The following is a 21,129-nucleotide window of genomic DNA, read 5'->3' as shown; positions in this document are numbered from 1 at the left end:
TTGAATCAAATCATGTCTAGGAGTTTTAAAGATAGCTAATAGCTGCTATTGCAAAGTGCACATCAGATACTAATTGAAGGGTACTTTTCTCTTTAATATAATGTACTATGCATATTTTACTGCCTCCTGATATCAAATGAAAATTTTAAAATCAGTTTTATTGAGATATATTCAAATACCATACTGTCCATCCAATGTACACATGGCTTTTAGTATAATCCTAGAGTTGTGCATTCATAACCATAATCAATTTTAGAACATTTTCATTACTCCAAAAAGAAAAACCCTATACCACTTAGCAGTCACCTCTTGATCCCTCTATTCTTCCCCAGCCCTACATAACCACTAATCTAATTCTGTCTCTGTAAATTTATTTACATTTACATTTCATATAAATGTAATCATACAATATGCAGTATTTTGTGTCTGGTTTCTTTGACTTAGCATAATACTTTTTTAATTATAGTTAATATTTTTTTAAATTAGAGAAGTTGAAAGTTTACAGAAAAGTCATGTAAAAAATACAATGTTCCCATATACTTCCCTTTTATTGACAATCTCATTAGTGTGCTAACTTTGTTACAATTGTGGAAGAAATATTAAAATATTACTGTTAACTATAGTCCATAGTTTACATAGGTGTATTTTTTTCTATATGCCACCTTATTAACACCTTGAAATAGTGTCATACATTAGTTACAATTCATGAAAGAGCCTTCTTATATTTGTACTATTAACCACAGTCCATTGTCCACAACAGGGTTCACTGTGTTATGGTAAAACTGTCCCATGTTTTACCTTCTAACTTTCCTTCTAGTAACATACACAATCAAAAAATTTCCCTTTCAACCCACTTAAAGACATAATTCAGCGCTGTTATTTACACTCACAATAATGTGCTAGCATCACCACTGTCCTTTTCCAAACATTTTCAATCAACCTAAATAGAAATTCTGCACAAATTAAGCATTAGCCCCCCTTTCTCTACCCTCATTCTATCTCCTGGTAACCTATATTCTAGATTTTAACTCTATGAGTTTGCATCTTATATTTAATTTATATTAGTGAGACCATACAATATTTGTCCTTTTGTGTGTCTGGCTTATTTCACTCAACATAATGTCCTCAAGGTTCATCCATGTTGTTGCATGCATCAGGATTTCATTCCTTCTTAGAGCTGAATAATATTCCATCATATGTATATACCACATTTTGTTTATCCATTCATTGGTTGATGGACACTTGGGTTGCTTCCATCTTTTGGCAATTGTGAATAATGCTGCATGAACATCAGGGTGTAAATGTCTGTTCAGATCCCTGCTTTCAGTTCTTCTGGGTATGTACCTAGCAGCACGCTTGCTGGATCATATGGCAATTCTATACTTAACTTCCAGAGAAACCTCCAAACTGTCTTTCACAGCAGCTGCACCATTTAACATTCCCACCAGCAGTGAATAAGTGTTCCTATTTCTTTATATCCTCTCCAACACTTGTAATTTTCTGTTTTTTTTTTTTTTAATAGTGGCCATTCTAGTAGGTGTGAAATGATATCTCAGTATGGTTTTGATTTGCATTTTCCTAATAGCTAGTGATGTTGAGCATCTTTTCATGTGCTTTTAGCCATTTGTATTTCCTCTTTGGAGAAATGTCTATTCAAGTCTTTTGCCCATTCTCTAATTGGGTTGTTTTTCTTTTTATTGTTGAGTTGTAGGCATTCTTGATATATTATGGATATGAAACCCTTATCAGATATGTGGTTTCCAAATATTTTCTCCCATTGCCTTTTCACTTTCTTGACAAAGTCCTTTGAAGCACAAAAGTTTTTAATTTTGAGGTGGTCCCATTTATCTATATTTTCTCTCATTCTTTATGCTTAGGGTATCAAGTCTTAGAAACCATTGCCTACCACAAAACCATGAAGATGCTTTCCTGTGTTTTTCTCCAGGAGTTGTATGATCCTAGTTCTTATATTTAGGTCTTTGATCCATTTTGAGTTAATTTTTGTATAAGGTATGAGATAGGGGTCCTCTTTCATTCATTTGCTTATGGATATCCAGTTTCCCAGTACCATTTGTTTAAAAGACTATTCTGTCCTAATTGAGTGGACTTGGTAGCCTTGTCAAATATCAATTGTCCATAGATGTGAGGGTCTATTTCTGAACTATCAATTTCATACCATTGGTCAATTTATCTATCTTTATGCCTGTAGCATTGTTTTGATCCACTGTAGCTTTGTAATGTGCTTTAAAGGCAGGAAGTGTGAGTCCTCCAACTTAGTTCTTTTTCAAGATGTTTTTGGCTATTTGGGGCCCCTTACCCTTCCAAATAAATTTGACAATTGGCTTTTCCACTTCTGCAAAGTAGGCTGTTGGAATTTTTATTGGAATTGCGTTGAACCTGTAAATCAATTTGCATAGAATTGACATCTTAATGATATTTAGTCCTCCAATCCATGAACACAGAATGTCTTTTCATTTACTTAAGTCTTCTTTGATTTCTTTTAGCAGTATTTTGTAGTTTTCTGCATACAAGTCCTTTGTATCCTTGGTTAATTTTATCCCTAGATATTTGATTCTTTTAGTTGCTATTGTAAATGGAATTTTACGCTTGATTTCCTCCTCAGATTGCTCATTACTAGTGTATAGAAACACTACTGATTTTTGCGCCTTGATCTTGCATCCCACCACTTTGCTGAATTCTTTTATTAGCTCTAATAACATTGCTGTAGATTTTTCAGGACTTTCTATATATAGGATCATGTCAAAAAGTTTTACTTCTTCCTTCCTTTCAAATTTGGATGCCTTTTATTTCTTTTTCTCGCCTAACTGCTCTAGCTAGAACTTCTAGCACAATGTTGACTAACAGTGGTGACAGTGGCATCCTTGTCTTTTTCCAGATCTTAGAAGGAAAGCTTTCAGTCTCTTGCCATTGAATATGATGTTAACTGTGGGTTTTCATATACACCCTTTATCATGTTGTGGAAGTTTCTTTCAATTCCTACCTTTTAAAGTGTTTTAATCAAGAAAGGAAGCTGGATTTTGTCAAATGACTTTTCTGCAGCTATTGAGATGATCATGTGGTTTTTTTCCCCTTTAATTTGTTAATGTGGTGTATTACATTAATTGATTTTCTTCTGTTGAACTACTCTTGCATACCTGGGATAAAACCCATTTGATCTGGGGTATTATTCTTTTAATATATTGTTGGATTCAATTTGCAAGTATTTTGTTGAGGATTTTTTGTCTATATTCGTTAGAGACATTGGTCTGTAATTTTCATTTCTTGTAGTATGTTATCAGGCTTTGGTATTAGGATGATGTTGGCTTCATAGAATGAGTTAGGTTGTGTTCCCTCCTCTTCAATTTTTTGGAAGAGTTTCAACAGGCTTGGACTTAATTCTTCTTGGAATGATTGGTAGAATTCACCTGTGAAACCATCTAGTCCTGGGTTCTTTGCTGGGAGGTTTTTGATGACTGATTCAATGTCTTTAATTGTAACTGGTCTGTTGAGGCCCTCTATTTCTATTTCTTCTAGAAAGTTGTCTAATTTGTTAACATACACTTGTTCATAGTATCCTTTTATTATCTTTTTTATTTCTTTAGTGTCAGTAGTACTTTCCCTTCTCTCATTTTTTATTTTATTTAGTTACATATTCTCTATTTTTTTCTTTCTCAGCCCAGTTAAGGGTTTGCCAATTTTATTAATCCTCTCAAAGAACCAATGTTTTGTTTTGTTACTTCTCTCTATCTTTTTATCTTAATTTCATTTATATCTACTCTAATTGTTGTTATTTCTTTCCTCCTGCTTGCTTTGGGAGTAGTTTGCTGTTCTTTTCCTAGTTCCTCCAGGTGTGCAGTAGGTCTTGGATTTTAGCTCTTTTTTCCTTTTTAATGTAGTCATTTAGGGCTATAAATTTCTCTCTCAGCATTGCCTTCACTGTCTCCCATAAGGTTGGATATGTTGTGTTCTCATTTTCATTTGTTTTGAAATATTTACTGGTTTGCTTTGCCATTTGTTTTTTGACCCACTGATTATTTAAAAGTGTGTTGTTTAACTTCCATATATTTGTGAATTTTCCAGTTCTCCACCTATTTTTTATTTCCAGCTTTATTCCTTTATGATCAGAGAAAGTGCTTTGTATGTTTTAAATCTTTTAAAATTTATTGAGACTTGTTTTGTGACCCAACATGTGGTCTAACCATGAGCAATTGAGATGAATGCATATTCTGCTGTTTTGGGGTACAGTGTTCTGTATATGTCTGTTAGTTCTAGTTCTTTTGTCATATTGTTCAAGTTCTCTGTTTCCTTAGTAATCTATCTAGTTGTTTTATCTATTGATTAGAGTTGTTTACTGAAGTCTCCAAATATTATTGTAGAGACATCCATTTATCCCTTCAGTGTTGCCAGTGTTTGCCTCATGTATTTTGGGACACCCTGTTTATAAGTATGCATAGATATTTATGATTGTTGTTTTTTCTTGGTGCATTGCCCTTTTATTAATATATAATATCCGTCTTTGTCTCTTACAACAGCTTCACATTTAAAGTCTATTTTATACAATATTAGTATAGCTACACCAACTCTTTTTGGTTACTGTTTACATGGAATATCTTTTTCTAACCTTTAACCTTCAACCTATTTGTGTCCTTTGGTCTAAGGTGAGCCTCTTTTAGACAGCATATAGATAGAGCATACTTTTTTTTTTTTTTTCATTGTAGAACAACTAATTTTTGCTTTATTGAAGGTAAGAATACACCAAAATATGCCCTTACTGGTCAAAAAGTAGTTAAGATTATTCTAAGAACACATATGCATTACAGCAAGAGAACAGGAAACCTTAATATTTAAGGATGCCTCCAACTAGAAATCCTGAAGAAAAGCAAGTGGTAAAAAGAAACTGTGAACATCCTTTATGTTATGCTTTAGTTAAAGAGAACCATTGAGCTCCATGGGCAAACTATAGTACCTGCCAATACTATCAATGGGCAATCCTTTCTTTACAGGGATTACAATTAAAGTTTAAATTCCTAAGAGTTCAGCTCAATATTGAACAGCAGGGTGTGCTTCCTTAAAAATAAACGCATTTTCAGATGTGGCCCTCTCTCTCTGGCTAAGCCAACTTGAAAGGTGAAATCACTGCCCTCCCCCCTACGTGGGATCAGACACCCAGGGAAGTGAATCTCCCTGGCAACGTGGAATATGACTCCCGGGGAGGAATGTAGACCCGGCATCGTGGGATGGAGAACATCTTCTTGACCAAAAGGGGGATGTGAAAGGAAATGAAATAAGCTTCAGTGGCAGAGAGATTCCAAAACGAGCCGAGAGATCACTCTGGTGGGCACTCTTACGCACACTTTAGACAACCTTTTTTAGGTTCTAAAGAATTGGGGTAGCTGGTGGTGGATACCTGAAACTATTAAACTACAACCCAGAACCCATGAATCTCGAAGACAGTTGTATAAAAATGTAGCTTATGAGGGGTGACAGTGGGATTGGGAATGCCATAAGGACCAAACTCCACTTTGTCTAGTTTATGGATCGATGTGTAGAAAAGTAGGGGAAGCAAACAAACAGACAGAGGTACCTAGTGTTCTTTTTTACTTCAATTGCTCTTTTTTCACTCTAATTATTATTCTTGTTATTTTTGTGTGTGTGCTAATGAAGGTGTCAGGGATTGATTTAGGTGATGAATGTACAACTATGTAATGGTACCGTAAACAATCGAAAGTACAATTTGTTTTGTATGACTGCGTGGTATGTGAATATATCTCAATAAAATGATGATTAAAAAAAAAAAAAACGCATTTAATTTAAATGCATTTTTAAATGAGCAACTAAAAGCTTAGCTTTAAAATTTCCTGTGTATAAAACAAGAGATAAGTTGTAGCCTCTTTTATGTAAGGTCACACAATTCAGAAGAATTCTACATATGTTAATCATATTTACACATCAGTGGTTCTTATCCGTGGGTACCCCCCCCCACCCTAAGGATATTAGGCAATGTTTATAGAGATTTTCAGTTGTCTTAACTAAGGGGTGCTACTACCATCTAATACAGAAGGCTAGGGATGTTGCCAATCATTCTACAATGCATGGGACAGCACTCTGCAACAAAGATTGCCTGGCCCAAAATGTTAACAGCCTTGAGGTTGAGAAATTGACAGAAATACAAACATTGTACATTAGCTATTTAGAAATCAACACTCACATAATAGTAATAGCACATCATGGAAACATTATCAAATGTGAACATCAATTTGATGCTTAAAAACTAAATTATTGGAATAAAATTCAACAATTAAATGTTAGTTCATGTTTTTTATTAATCCACACATAATTACTTGTCTTCTGGTTTGTTGAAGCAGTAAGTCAGACAACACTTGCCACAGTAATGTCTGTCAAAGTGGCTGGCCATAAAAACTCCAGCACCACATTCATCTGAAGGGCACTCCCGACGAAGGCGACTAATTTTGCCATTCTCATCCACCTTATAGTATTTCAGGACAGCCAGCTTAACCTTCTTTCTCTTATGCTTATTCTTCTTGGGAGTAGTGTAAGACTTCTTCTTCCTTTTCTTAGCACCACCACGAAGTCTCAACACAAGATGAAGAGTGGACTCCTTTTGAATGTTGTAGTCAGACAAAGTACGTCCATCTTCCAGTTGCTTGCCAGCGAAGATCAGTCTCTGCTGATCAGGAGGAATTCCTTCCTTATCCTGGATCTTGGCTTTCACATTTTCTATTGTATCCGAGGGTTCAACCTCAAGAGTGATGGTCTTTCCCGTCAGGGTTTTTACGAAAATCTGCATCTTGGTGGCGGCTCCACCACAGATGGCGGATCGGAAAGAGAGCATACTTTTTTATCCATTCTGCCAATCTGTGTCTTTTGATTGGGAGTTTAATCCAATAACATTCAGTGTTATTACTCTAAAGGCAGTACTTACTTCAACCATTTTATCCTTTGTTTTTTATATGTCATGTCTTATTTTTGTCTCTCTTTTTACCCTTACTGATAATCTTCCTTTCTATACTCTACTCCAAGCCTCTCTCTCCTATCTTTTTTTCAGCATGCAGAACTCCCTTATTATTTCTTATATAGTTGGTCTCTTGTTGGCAAACTCAGTTTTTGTTTGTGAGTATTTTAAACTCTTCCTCATTTTTGAAGGACAGTTTTGCTGGATAAAGAATTCTTTGCTGGCAGTTTTTCTGTTTCAGACCCTTCTTACCTCCATGGTATCTGATGAGAAATCAGCACTTAGTCTTATTATGGTTCCCTTGTATGTGTTGAATAATTTTTCTCTTACTGCTTTCAGGATTCTCTCTTTATCTTTGGCATTTGACATTCTGTTGGTATGTGTCTTCATGTAGGTCTATTAGGATTTATTCTATTTGGAGTACTTTGCACTTTTGGACATGCTATTTATGTCTTTCATAAGAGTTGGACAATTTTTGGCCATTATTTCCTCAAATATTCTTTCTGCCCTCTTTTCCCTTATTTTTTCCTTGTGGGATGCCCATGATGCAAATATTTTTGTGTTTCATGCTATCACTTAATTCCCTGAGACCCTGCTCAGTTTTTTCAATTCTTTTCCTATCTATTCTTATGTTCGTGAGATTTTGAGTTTCCTCTCTTCTAGTTCACTTATTCTTTCTTCTGCTTTTTCAAATCTGCTGTTGTGTGCCTCTAGTGTGTTTGTAATCTCTTCTATTGTGCCCTTCTTCCCATAAGTTCTGTTATTTTTTCTATTCATTATTTACAATATTCTTTATGTTCACATAGTGTCTTCTTAATATCCTTTATCTCTTTAGCCATATTTTCCTTAATGTCCTTGAATTGATTAAGGTGATTTGTTTGAACATCTCTGATTAGTTGGTCCAAATTCTGTGTCTCCTCTGAAGTTTTAATTTGTTTCTTTAGGCCATATATTCCTGTTTCTTAGTATAGCTCGGAATTTTTTTCCGATGTCTAGGCATCTGATTATCTTGATGGGTTTACTCTGAAGGTTAGCTTCTCTGTCTTGCCTAGGGCTTTTTGTTTATTGGCTTTGTGTGCAGGCTCTTCTTTGATTCTCAGTTCAACTTACTCTAGACCTTTAGAATTGCCCATGTTTAAATGATCAGATTTTTTCAGCTCTTCTTCATCTGATTCTTGCCCTGGGTATGCAGTACAGTTTTTAAGATTGCACTATTTGTGCCATTGTTTCACTCTCAGAGGAAAGCTTCCTTTCCTCTGTTCCTTCTCTGGGAATCTTGATCTGTTCTGTTTGTTTTTGTTTTGCCTCTATAATTTTTTTTACTCTCCTTTCATTGCCTCTGTTTTTGCCTGGAAGACAAAGTCTGGGAAGAGTTTTAGCCCAGAGAGGACTTTTCCAAGTCAATATTTCCCAGCCAAAACAGTGCCAAGGATCCATGAAGGGGGCACAGACCAGTTCCAAAGATCCCTTGGAAGAATTTCAGGAAAGATGCCAAAAAGCCTTTTCAATGACTCCCCGAAGTGACCGTTTCCTGTCCTGTGAAGTAAATGGCACTCTTCAGCAAACTTTTCCCCTCAGCCTTATGCATGCCCTACTTCTCTGAAACTCCACTGCCTTTGCTTCCCTCAGTGGCAGGGTTGAAACAATGGTGCAGCCGTCCCTGTCCAGGGAGGGCTTAAAGAGCAACTCAGAGCCAGGACCTGGCAATGTAAACTCACCCTTGATTACTACTCAACCTTTCTCCACCCTGTTCTTGTAGAAGTTAGCTTCCACTTCCTTCTCAGTCCACAGGAATCAGCTAGGAAACAGACCCCAGTTGGCTATCCTCAAGAGTGGTATATGGGTGCTGGCAGTTGCCCCTGAGCAATTTACTCACAATGTTTTACCTCAGTGTCTGAGCTTCTTCATCCTGCTCTTCCCTGGATGCTGTAGAGTACTCCCTGGACTCCAGAGCCCCAGAACACTTGTTTCAGACAGTTTCTGCCTGTCCACTAGCTGTTTTGGGTGGAGAATTGAGTACTGCAGCCCCCTAGTCCACCATCTTCCCTGGACATCTTGGAGTAGCACTTTTAATTTCCATCAGGAACTTTTCCTTTACATTCACAACTTGGCTAACTGCCACAAGAGGCCTAGCTTTTGCCTATCTCAGCATTTGACATGCCTTCCTCACTAAGCTTAATCGTTTTTAGCTTTTGATTTAAAGTGAGAGCCATGTGACTCTTCCTTTCACTTGAACACTTAAGAGGCCAGTGTAGGGTTATTAAATTGCCTAATTTCAATATTGTTGCATCTCAGGGAATAAGGAGGCCTAAGGAGAGAGAGCAAGATGGGGAAAGTCTGGTCTTTGGAGCAGTGAAAACACACACATTTACTCATTAAGTTCAACATCTTATATGGGTGCAGTTTGTGGCTCCTCAAAACAATTATAATGGTAACATCAAAGATCACCGATCACAGTTTACCATAGCTGCTATAATAATAATGAAAAAGTTTGAAATATTGTGAGAATTACCACAGTGTTTCATAGAGACATGAAGTGAGCACGTTTCTTGAAAAATGGCGTGGATTGACTTGCTATGTAGAGTGGCCACAAACCTTCAATTTGTAAAAAAAAAAAAAAAAACACAATATTTGTGAAGTACAATAAAGTGTAGTACAATAAAACAAGTTATACCTATATTTATTTGCTTGAATTGTTCCAGCTTTGCCCACTGTGACCTCTTTCAATTGGTTCCTGTATCCCTTTGACATATCCACCTCTTTTTTTTTTTTTTTTTGAGCACTTCCTTACTTTTTGTGACTACTGGAAGTTCCAGGCTCATCTTCTGTATTTCCTGCCCTACTCCTACAATCAGTCATTTCTCCAAGGAGCCCTGGTTACTATCATTGGAGAATTGTCTTAGGAACCAATATCTTGGTGCTAGGTATGCTCATTGCTACTGGGATGTTATTGCTTCTAGACCCTCTCAGCTAACAGAGCAAGGAAATATATGTATATATACTAACCACTGTATATACACATCTATAAATATTTATGTAACCATGTGTATTATATTGATTAAATGTGGATTCATAACTGATGTCTCCAACTTTAATCCATTACTACATGGTTCATTCTACCCTCCCCTTGCTTTGGATATAGCCTTTCACTCTAATAGTGAGAAACCTGGCTCTCACCATTAATTTACTTAATTGCTCATTTCTTGTATAATGTATACCAGTATCAGAATTGTTAACCCATATACAACTTTATCAACTAGAGTACAAAGCTATGTATAATTTCTTTTGCCTTTAGTCTTACAGACTCCACTCATTTCCAGAGTTACTTAGTTCAGCACATTTTCCCCATCCCCCTTCAGTAAGGTTGTTTGATACATTTGTAATACACATACTTATTCTTTGTGCCAGATTTTTAACTGGATTAGAGAATAGATCCTCTTAGTCCTGGGAACAATTCCTTAAGACTTTTAGCTAGGACAACTATATGTACCTGTTTTCCAAGAAAAAAAGTCTGTTGTCCAAGAGCATGGGTCAGACAAACCAATGACCAAATTTGGCCCTTGGCCTGGTTTTTTGTGGCCCCTGGGCTAATAATGATTTTTACCTTTGTAAAGGGTTAAAAAAAAGAACAGGAATATGCAACAGAGACCATAGATGGCCTGCAAATCTAAAATATTCACTTTCTGGCCCTTTACAGAAAAAGTTGCCAACCCCCTTCCCAGATTAATTAACAGTGCCCTCTGTCACTGTCAAAAGCGTCCTGGTTTGCATGATAAACTTTATGTTTACCCTATCTTTAGCTGAGTGAGGCCCTTTACAGACATTTAATATGTCAGCCAAATGGTTTCCTAAATACATAAACTGATTTATGACCCACTCGATGTTGTATTTCCCCTTATTTTCCCCATACTTTCCATCCAAAGGGAACTCTCATACTTTGTAACTAAAGAGATCTCTCTATAGCCAAGATCCTGTGCTTGGCTTCCTGTGTTTGGATCCTGTACTTACTTCCCCAAAGGAAGTAACACACTTGATACTAGCCTGTTCCTTCTTACTTTTTTTTCTGTCATTCCCAGAAATGTGTTAGGAGGAAGAGTATTTACTGTACCTTTTTTCTATCTTGATTTAATTGTTTGCTTCCTATGTGTATGACCCTGAATTCATGTTGCTTTTTTTGGCACCTGCTTGGTAGTATGGAGGAAAAGTTCAGGCTGAAGAAGAATGAAGATATGTGACTGAATCAGGCCTCACAATGATTAAATCTCCTCTAGGTAATATGTTAGTAATAATTGTGATCATTTACTTGTTACCAATTGGTTAAGATAAATTGGGGTACTGTATCAGTCAGGGGTCTTCAGAGAGACAGAACCAATAGGGGATATATATATATGGTGGTTGATATTTTAACTTTTTATTGTAGTAACATATGTACAACTCAAAATTTCCCATTTTAACCACTTTCAAGTATACAATACATTTGTATTAATTACATTCACTATATTGTGCAACCATCACCAGAGAGACTGATTTTGCTGGATTTATTTTAAGAATTTGGTTCACACAGATATGGGGGCTGGCATGTCAAAAATCTGTAAGCGGGCTGTCAGGCTGGAAACTCCAACAAGATTTTATGCTTTAGTCTTGAGGAAGAATTACGTCTTCTCTGGGAAACTTGTTTTTGCTCTTAAAATCTTCAACTTATTAGATAAGGCCCACCCACACTACCAAGGGCAATCTCCTTTACTTGAAGGAATGTGATTGTAGATGTTAACCACATCTATGAAATACCTTCACAGAAACACCTAGATTATATTTGATCAACTAACTAGGTTCTATAGCCTTATACTATAGCCTAGACTGACCATCAGCGTTCATCCCTTGTCAACTTGGCACCCATACATCATCTCTTTAAACCATACTCAATCTCTAAATAAGGACAATAACAAAATTATACTACTGTCTAACATAGTATAGCTATCCTTTGTACAACCAAAAATGTACTAACACTTTCCTCAAAAGAGGGTGCAAAGTCCTTGGGTGATGCTCACTCTTCTTGATATCCTGAAGTTAAATACTGTGGTGTAAAGTTAACTGTTATTGATACATCTTATGTTATATGATAAGGGAATAAGGAAGGGAGGAAAATAAAAATATGTTATATGAAATACTCAATAATTATATTCCTTTCTGCAATTGGTCATGTTATCACAGCTTGAATTTATAACTATCTTCTTCTGCTACCCATTCCATATCCCCGTTGCCCTTACAAAGCATCTCAGCTTGTCATGGTTCTTTGCCTGGAGGAATGACCCAAACCTTCATTCCTGATGGGTCTGGCCATTAGTAATCCTGTGTGAATTGGGTTGTTGTTGTTTTCCATTGACTTTAATCACAGGCTATGGTAATACTAAGGAATGCCCTAAGGGATCTCCTACATTCCAGACGTACTCTTCATTACCTCCATTGTGTAATATCTGTCCAATTTCCTCCCAGTAAACAGGACCAGTCACCACAGTCAGTACAGTAACTCTCTTTGCCTGCTGATTCAGAGGCATCTGGAGCCCAAAGTGGCAGTCTTAACTTCCAGTATAATGGAATCATTGTTGCATCTCCAGGTGAAAGCATTCCCTTTGGAATTAAGACCTCTAGACCAGCAGAGTACAAAATTTTTTCTAGTGGATCATTAGGGTAATAGTGATAGGTGCTAGTCCCATTTTCCTCCCCTTGATAACTGGACCCATGAATCCTGCTATGGAAGAAATAGCAACATATATTGGATGCTGATTTAGACCATATACAGCCTCCTGGAGAACACTGCCCCAGCCCTGCAAGGTATCATCATCAAGTTGGTGCTATAACTGAGTCTTCAAAAGGCCATTCTACTATTCTATCAATCTAGCTCCTTCAAGATGATGGGGAACATGGGAAGACCAATGAATTCTATGAGTATGGACCCACTGCTGCACTTCATTTGCTGTGAAATGAGTTCCTTGATCAGAAGCAATGTTGGTGGATAGGGAATTCTGTAAGTCTACAGATGGTAGTTTTGGCAGAAGCATTGTCTGCAGGGAAGGCAAATCCATATCCAGAGTAAGTTTCTATTCCAGTAAGGACAAAACACTGCCCCTCCCATGGTGGAGGTGGTTCAGTGTAATCAACCTGTGGCTGTAGCTAGGTTGGCCTTGGTGAGTGGAAGTCCATGTTGTTGAGCCCATGCATAACCTCCATCCCTGCCATGATGGCCACTTTTTAAATGAACCCACTGGGCAATGACAGGAGTGGCTGGGGAAAGGCTGACTGGTATCTACAAAATGAAATCCACTTGATTATTAAAATCTTCCTCTGCTGAAGTCACCCTGTGGTGAGCATTCACATGGGACACAAATATCTTAACTATTTTTGCCCATTCAGAGAGGTCTGTCCACATACTTCTCCATACCTTTGTCACCAATTTTCCAATCATATTCCTTCTAAATCTCTGACCATCCAGTCAAACCATTGGCCAGAGCCCATGAACTGGTATACAAATGCACCTCCAGCCATTTTTCCTTCCAAGCAAAATGAACAACCAGGTGCACTTCTTGAAGTTATGCCACTGGGAGGATTTCTCTTGACCACTGTCCTTAAGGGATGGACACAAAGGGGCTGTAGTGCTGCAGTTGTCCACTTTTGGGTGGTGCCTGCATATGTGCAGAACCATCTGTAAACCAGGCTTGAGTTTTATCTTTCTTGTCAGCTGATCCTAGGGAACTCCCTATGAGGCCATAGCTGTGGGCTGGGAAAGAGAAGGTAATGTGGCAGGAGTGGGGGCCATGGGCATTTGGGTCACTTCCTCATGTAACTTAGTTGTGCCTTCAGGAGTTGCTTGAGCTCTATCTCGTATATACCATTTCCATTTTATGATGGAGTGCTGCTGTGTACACTTAACTTTATGGCTTGGTGGCTCAGACAACACCCAGTTTATGATGGGCAGCTGAGGTCTCATGGTAATTTGTTGGCTATGGTTAAGCATTCAGTCTCTACTAAGGCCCTGTAGCAGGCCAAAAGCTGTTTCTCAAAAGGAGAGTAGTTATCTGCAGAGGATGACAGGGCTTTGCTCCTAAATCCTAAGGCCCTGTGCTGTAATTCTACTATAGGGGCCTGCCAATGGCTCCAAACAGCATCTCTGTCATGGACACTTCTAGCACCATTGGATCTCCAGGATCATATGGCCCAAGTGGCAGAGCAGCTTGCATGGCAGCCTGCACCTGTTGTAGAGTCTTTTCTTGTGCTGGTCCCCACTCAAAACTAGCAGCTTTTCTGGTCACTTGGTAAATGGGCCAAAGTAGTATACCCAAATGTGTAATATGCTGCCTCCAAAATTCAAAGAGGCCAACTAGGCATTGTGTCTCTTTTTTGGTTATAGGAGTAACCAAATGCAACAGCTTATCCTTCACCTTAGAAGGGATGTCTTGACAGGCCCCACACCACTGAATGCCTAGAAATTTCACTGAGGTGAAAGACTCCTGAAATTTTGTTGGAATTACTTCCCACACTCTGATATGCAAATATTTTGCCAATAAGTCTGCAGTAGTTGGTACTTCCTGCTCACTAAGTCCAGTCAGCCTAATATCATGAATTCAATGGACCAGTGTGATGTCTTTTGGAAGAAAAAGGTGACCAGGGTCTCTGGAGACTAAATTATGACAGGGCAGGAGAGTTTGATATACCTCTGAGGAAAAGCTGTGAAGATTTACTGCCAGCTGAAAGTAAACTGCTTTCAGTGGTGTTTACTAACAGGTATCAATAAAAAAAAAAAAAAAAAAAAAAACCTTTGCCAGATCAGTAGCTGTATACCAGTTACCAGGGGATTTGTTAATTTGCTCAAACAATGGAACCACCTGATTAAGTTTATGATAATCAACTTTCATTTTCCAAGATCCAGCTGTTTTCTGCACATGCCAGATAGGTGAGTTGAATGGGGATGTGATGGGAATTACCACCCCTGCATCCTTCAATTCTTAATGGTGGTACTAATCTCTGCAAACCATCCAGAAATTCACTACTGCTTTTGGTTTACTATTTTCCTAGGCAGAGGCAGTTCTAGTGGCTTCCACTTGGCCTTTCCTCTCATAATAGCCTTCTCTACACATGTCAAAATCCAATGTGGGGATTATGCCAGTTGCTGTGTGTCTATTCTAATTTTGCATTCTGGAACTGGGTAAATAACTACAGGATAGGTTTTGGGACTCTCTGGACCCACTGTGAGACAGACCTGAGCTAAAACTCCATTGATCACCTGCACTGAATAAGCCAATACTCTGACTAGTGGGCCACAATGACATTTTGAGTCTCCTGCAATTAGAGCCAGCATCCAGTAATCCCTGAAATGTTTGGTCATTTCCTTTTCCACAATGCACAATCACCCTGGTAAAAGGCCATATTTCCCTCTGGGGAAGATTGGGAGAAAGATTAATAGTATGAATTTTGGGCAATGTAGCAGGGTCTTTCCTCAAGGGGACCTGGCCTCCCCTTCATTCAAAGGGTTCTGGATCTGTAAACTGGCTCAAGTCTGAGAATTGCTTGAGGGTCTGTGACTCTCTGTTTTGATGATTCAGGGTAGACTTCTCTTTACTTAACCTAGAACACTTCTGCTTATAGAGATCACATAAGAATTTACTGCACTGCCCATCTACTTCTCTTCTAGGGACACCATGATCAACTAGCCAATACTATTGTTCTCTGTGAGTCAGATGGTTCAGATTACTCATTTGACTCTGTTGCCCTGTATGTAACACACCCCCACTGTGTCTGGCAATTAAGTACCTCCACTTGGCCCCTGCTACCCTGAGATCCAATTATCTCTATTGAATTTAAGGGCCCAGTTCAGTGGCAGTAGTCCTACCTACAGAGAAGAATGACCACAGAGCTCTCCAGGGATGCTTGGGCTCCCCTTAAATTTACTCCTTATAGTCATGTGAAATGTGTGTCCTCTGGACACTCCTGGGGTGTGTGAGCAGGTCCTACATGATAAATCCACCCTAACATTCCAATTTCTCTAAGTTTTTGGATGCCTTCTTCTACATTATACTAAGGCATTTCTGGCATTTCAACTTTATTTAATGTAGGGCACCTTTTTTTCCATGGTTTAGCCAAACAATCAAAGAAACTAGAGCTTTTTCTAAGTCCTCTCACTACAACATTGAATCCAGAATCTCTGCTTAATGGGACCATATCAATAAATGTGGCTTGATCCAACTTTATGCTCCTTCCACCATTTTCCCACCCTCTTAATATCCATTCCCACACATATTCCTTGGATCCCTGTCTGTATAAATTGGAAAAATCATGCAGTTCTTTTGCAGTATAGCACACCTCTCATGAGTCACACCTTTCAGGGCTTGCTCAAACTTGAGTCTAGTTATGCATCTAGAAGCGAAGAGGGGTGGTCAGGCTAGGTCCTCAGAGGAGGAGCTGCCTCAGGGGAGGCCATTTCAGGTTTCTCAGGCAAGAGTGTTAACCTTCTCAGAGGTGGAAGTCCTGCTTCTACTGGCAAAGAAGACTCAGCAGAATTTAGGGGGTCATTGTCCCCAGCTTCATCAGGATCTGCCCATATGTCCACATTCCAATTTTCAGGAACCCATTCCTTCCTAATTAGTGTCCTCTGTCAACAGCAGGCACCCTGCAAGTTCAGAAATTGAATTTGTATTGTAATTCAGTCACTCACTGATTGAGACTCTGGGTTTAGTTTTCAGAAATCTCATTCTGCAGCTACAGGAGATAAGGGTTTCTTTCAGGGAAGACATAGAAGCTTTGAGATCATTTTTGTGATGCTTGACGTAGGAATTTAAAGCCCTGAACTCATCCTTTTCTTCCTTTACCTTCTCCAATGTAGTTAGGAGCAACCAACCAATCTCATTATACTTGTTATTTTCACAAAAATATTCTAAGATATCAAATATATGGCCAACCAGAACCTTGCCTCTTATGAGTATACAATGCTACTTTGCATATCTATTGCTACATCATGCCTTGGACTATCAATGCCCTCTGTACCACTGGAAATAGTCATTAGTGCCTTTAAATCTAATCAGATTAGAGAATCAATTCCAGAAACCCCAGAACCAATTCAGAAAACATATTGATGATTCTGTTCCTTTACACCCCTCTTCTGGTACCAAAATCTGTATCAATCAGGGTTCTCCAGAGAAACAGAACCAATAGGATATACACATAAACTTGTTTCAAGGAATTGGCCCACATGAATTTGGGGGGCTGGCAAGTGTGAAATCCATAGGGCATTCCAGCAGTCCACCAGGCTGGAAACTTAGGGAGGCAATGATGTTGAAGTCTTGATTCTGAAATCTATAGGGCAGGCTGGCAAAACTGTTATATCACCACAAAGATCCCTCCTATTAACCCTATAGTCACAGACACTCCCTCTCCCCCCATGTCCCTAAACACTGGCAACCACTAATCTGTTATGTATCACTATAATTTTGTCATCTGAGAATGTTATATAAATGGAATTGTACTGTATATAAATTTTTGTTTTTTTTTAAATTTTCTTTTTTTTGTACAGTATATAACTTTTTGAGTTTGGCTTTTCTCAACATAATACCCTTGAGTAATATTCAAGTTGTTGTGTGTATTAATACTTTGTTGCTTTTTATTGCTGAATAGTATTCTGTGGTATAGATATACCGCAATTTGTTTAACCATTCACCATTGAAGGACATTTGTGTGTTTCTGATTTAGGGCTGTTACAAAACAGCTACTATGAACATTCATGTACACACCTTTTAAAAATTAAAATTATTTTCATGTATACATTTTTGCATTAACATACTTTTTATTTCCCTGGGATTAATGCTGAATAGTGTGCTTATTGGGTTGTATGGTAAGTGTATGCTTAGTATTTTTAGGAAATTACCAAACTATTTTCCAAAGTGGCTGTACCATTTTACATTCCCAACAGTGATGTATGAGATATCCAGATGTTCTGCATCATTTTTCTGCCAGCATTTGGTGCTGGTTTTTATTTGCATCTCCCTGATGACTAGTGTATTAGTTTCCTAATGCTGCTGTAGGAAACTACCACTAATTTATTGGCTTAAAACAACAGAAATCTATTTTCTTATAGTTCCGGAGGCCAGAAGTCCAAACTGAGTTTTACTGGGCTAAGGTCAAATTGTGGGCATGGCTGTTTCTCTGGAGGCTCCAGGGGGAGAATCTGGTCCTTTCATTCATTCAGCTTCTGGTGGCTGCAGGCATTTTTGGCTTGTGTCTGTATCACTCTAATCTCTGCCTCCTTGGTCAAATTGCCTTCTTTCTGTAGTAACATTTCCCTTTTCCTCCCTCTTATAAGGATGCTTATGATTATATTTAGAGCTCACCCAGATAATCCATGATTAATTTCCCATTTTAAGATGTTTAATCACATCCACAAAGTCTCTTATGCCATATAAGGTAACATTCACAGGCTCCAGGGATTAGGGCATGGGTATCTTTGAGGGCCATTATTCAGCCTTCCACAGCTATTGTTGTCGAACATCTTTTCATGTGCTTGTTAGTCATTTGTAGATCCTCATTAGTTCATTGCACTTTCTAATTAGATTTTTTTTTACTGTTGAATATATGCTGTGCATATATTCTAGATGTGAATCCTCTATTAGTTAACATGGTTCGCAAATATTTTTACCCATCTGTATCTTGTTTTTTTATCCTCTTGACAGCGTCTTTTGCAAAGGTTTTAAATTTATTTATGATTATTCTTTTATGGATTGTGCTTTGGTGCCAAGTCTATGAATTCTTCACTAAGCACTAGGTCCCAAAGATATTCTCTTATGTTTTCTTCTAAAAGTTTTATAGTTTACATTTTACATTTAAGTCCATGATCCATTTTGAGTTAATTTTTGTATAAGGTATGAGACTTAGTTTGAGGCTCATTTTTTTTTTTTTGCTCATGGATATCAAATTACTCCAGCACCATTTGTTGAAAAGATTACCCTTCCTCCACTGAATTGATTGCTTTTGCACCTTTGTCAAAAATCAATTGTCCTGTTGGATGTCCCTACCAGGGTTATTACTGATATTCTTACAAACATTGAGAACTGACAGTTTGGTATGCTGAGCCTCAGTCTTGGGGCTGCCCTTATGAAGCTTGTTACTGCAAAGGAGAGGTTAAGCCTACTTATAATTGTGCCTGAGTTTCCCCCTCTGAGTACCTCTTTGTTGCTCAGATGTGGCCCTCTCTCTCTAGCTAAGTGAACTTGGCAGGTGAACTCACTGCCCTCCCCTCTACATGGGACCTAATTCCCAGGGGTGTAAATCTCCCTGGCAACATCCTGGGGATGAACCTGGACCCGCCATTGTGGGATCGAGAACATCTTCTTGACCAAAAGGGGGATGCAAAATGAAATGAAATAAAGTTTCAGTGGCTGAGAGATTTCGTATGGAGTTGAGAAGTCACTCTGGTGGACATTCTTATGCACTATATAGGTAACAATTTTTAGGTTTTAATGTATTGGAATAGCTAGAAGTAAATACCTGAAACTATCAAACTCCAACCCAGTAGCCTTGATTCTTGAAGACAACTGTATAACTATGTAGCTTACATGGGGTGACAGTGTGATTGTGAAAACCTTGTGATTCACGCTCCCTTTATGTAGTGTATCGATGGGTGAGTAGAAAAATGGGGACAAAAACTAAATGAAAAATAGGGTGGGATGGGGGGATGATTTCGGTGTTCTTTTTTACTTTTATTTTTTATTCTTATTTTTATTCTTTCTGGTGTAAGGAAAATGTTGAAAGATTGATTGGGGTGATGAATGCACAACTATATGATGGTACTGTGAAAGCTGGTTGTACACCATGGATGATTGTATGGTGTTCTAGTTTGCTAATGCTGCAAAACACCAGAGATGGATTGGCTTTTATAAAAGGGGGTTTATTTGGTTACACAGTTACAGTTTTAAGGCCATAAATGTCCAAGGTAACACGTCAGCAATCGGGTACCTTCACTGGAGGATGGCCAGTGGTGTCCGGAAAACCTCTATTAGCTGGGAAGGCACATGGCTGGTGTCTGCTCCAAAGTTCTGGTTTCAAAATGGCTTTCTCCCAGGATGTTCCTCTCTATGCTGCAGTTCCTCAAAATGTCACTCTTAGTTGCACTTGGGGTATTTGTCCTCTCTTAACTTCTCTGGAGCAAGAGTCTGCCTTCAATGGCCATCTTCAAAATGTCTCCCATTTGCAGCTACTCTCTCAGCTCTCTGTGCCTTCTTCAAAGTGTCCCTCTTGGCTGTAGCAGCTTGCTTCTTCTGTCTGATCTTATATAGTGCTCCAGTAATTTAATTCAGACCCACCCTGAATGGGCGGGCCAACACCTCCATGGAAATTATCCAATCAGAGTCATCACCCACAGTTGGGTGGGGTGCACCTCCATGGAAACACTCAAAGAATTACAATCTAATTAACACTAAAATGTCTGCCCCACAAGATTGCATCAAAGAATATGGCTTTTTCTGGGGGACATAATACATTCAAACCAGCACATATGGTATGTGAATATATCTCAATAAAACTGAATTAAATAGAAAATATCAATTGGCCATATTGGTGGAGATTTATTTCTGGGTTTTCTATTCTGTTCCATTGCTATATATGTCTATCCACTAATACCACACAGTCTTGATTACTGTAACTATACAATAAGTCTTGAGAATAAATAGTGATTCCTTTGACTTTATTATTCTTTTTCAAAATTGTTTTAGCTATTCTAGTTCCTTTGCCTTTCCATGTAAATTTTGGAATAACCTTGTCTATATTTATCAAAAATCTTGCTGAGATTTTTGATACACATTGCATTAAACCTCTCTTTCAATTTGAGGGGAATTTATGTCTTTACTATGTTGAGTTTTTCAATCCTTGAACATGGTATGTCTCTCCATTTATTTATTTATTATTTTTTTTAATTCACATTTTTTGAGATATATTCACATACCATGCAGTCATACAAAACAAAGCATACATTCAATTGTTTACTGTACCATTATATAGTTGTGCATTCATCACCAAAATTAATTTTTGACATTTTCATTACCACACACACACAAATAATAAGAATAAAAATTAAAGTGAAAAAGAACAATTAAAGTAAAAAAGAACACTGGGTGCCT

At 38.0% G+C, this 21,129-nt stretch overlaps 2 protein-coding genes across 2 annotated transcripts in view; both read right to left on the bottom strand.

The window, feature by feature from the left end:
* The window catches only part of ARL13A (ADP ribosylation factor like GTPase 13A), a 100,893-nt gene that overhangs the window by 34,118 nt on the left and 45,646 nt on the right, over window positions 1–21,129 (bottom strand). The window lies entirely within an intron of this gene.
* On the bottom strand, window positions 6,299–6,851 carry LOC119523197 (ubiquitin-40S ribosomal protein S27a). Its single transcript, XM_037821998.1, has one exon. The coding sequence runs from the start codon at window positions 6,806–6,808 to the stop codon at window positions 6,338–6,340; it is 471 nt and encodes a 156-aa protein (XP_037677926.1). The 5' UTR covers window positions 6,809–6,851; the 3' UTR covers window positions 6,299–6,337.

Source organism: Choloepus didactylus, chromosome X (genome assembly GCF_015220235.1).
Source record: "Choloepus didactylus isolate mChoDid1 chromosome X, mChoDid1.pri, whole genome shotgun sequence".
NCBI lineage: Eukaryota > Metazoa > Chordata > Mammalia > Pilosa > Megalonychidae > Choloepus > Choloepus didactylus.
This window is presented reverse-complemented; position numbering and strand designations above follow the sequence as displayed.

Coding starts and splice junctions, on each gene's coding strand:
- LOC119523197 (XM_037821998.1), bottom strand. CDS start 6,808: ATGCAGATTTTCGTAAAAACCCTGACGGGAAAGACCATCACTCTTGAG.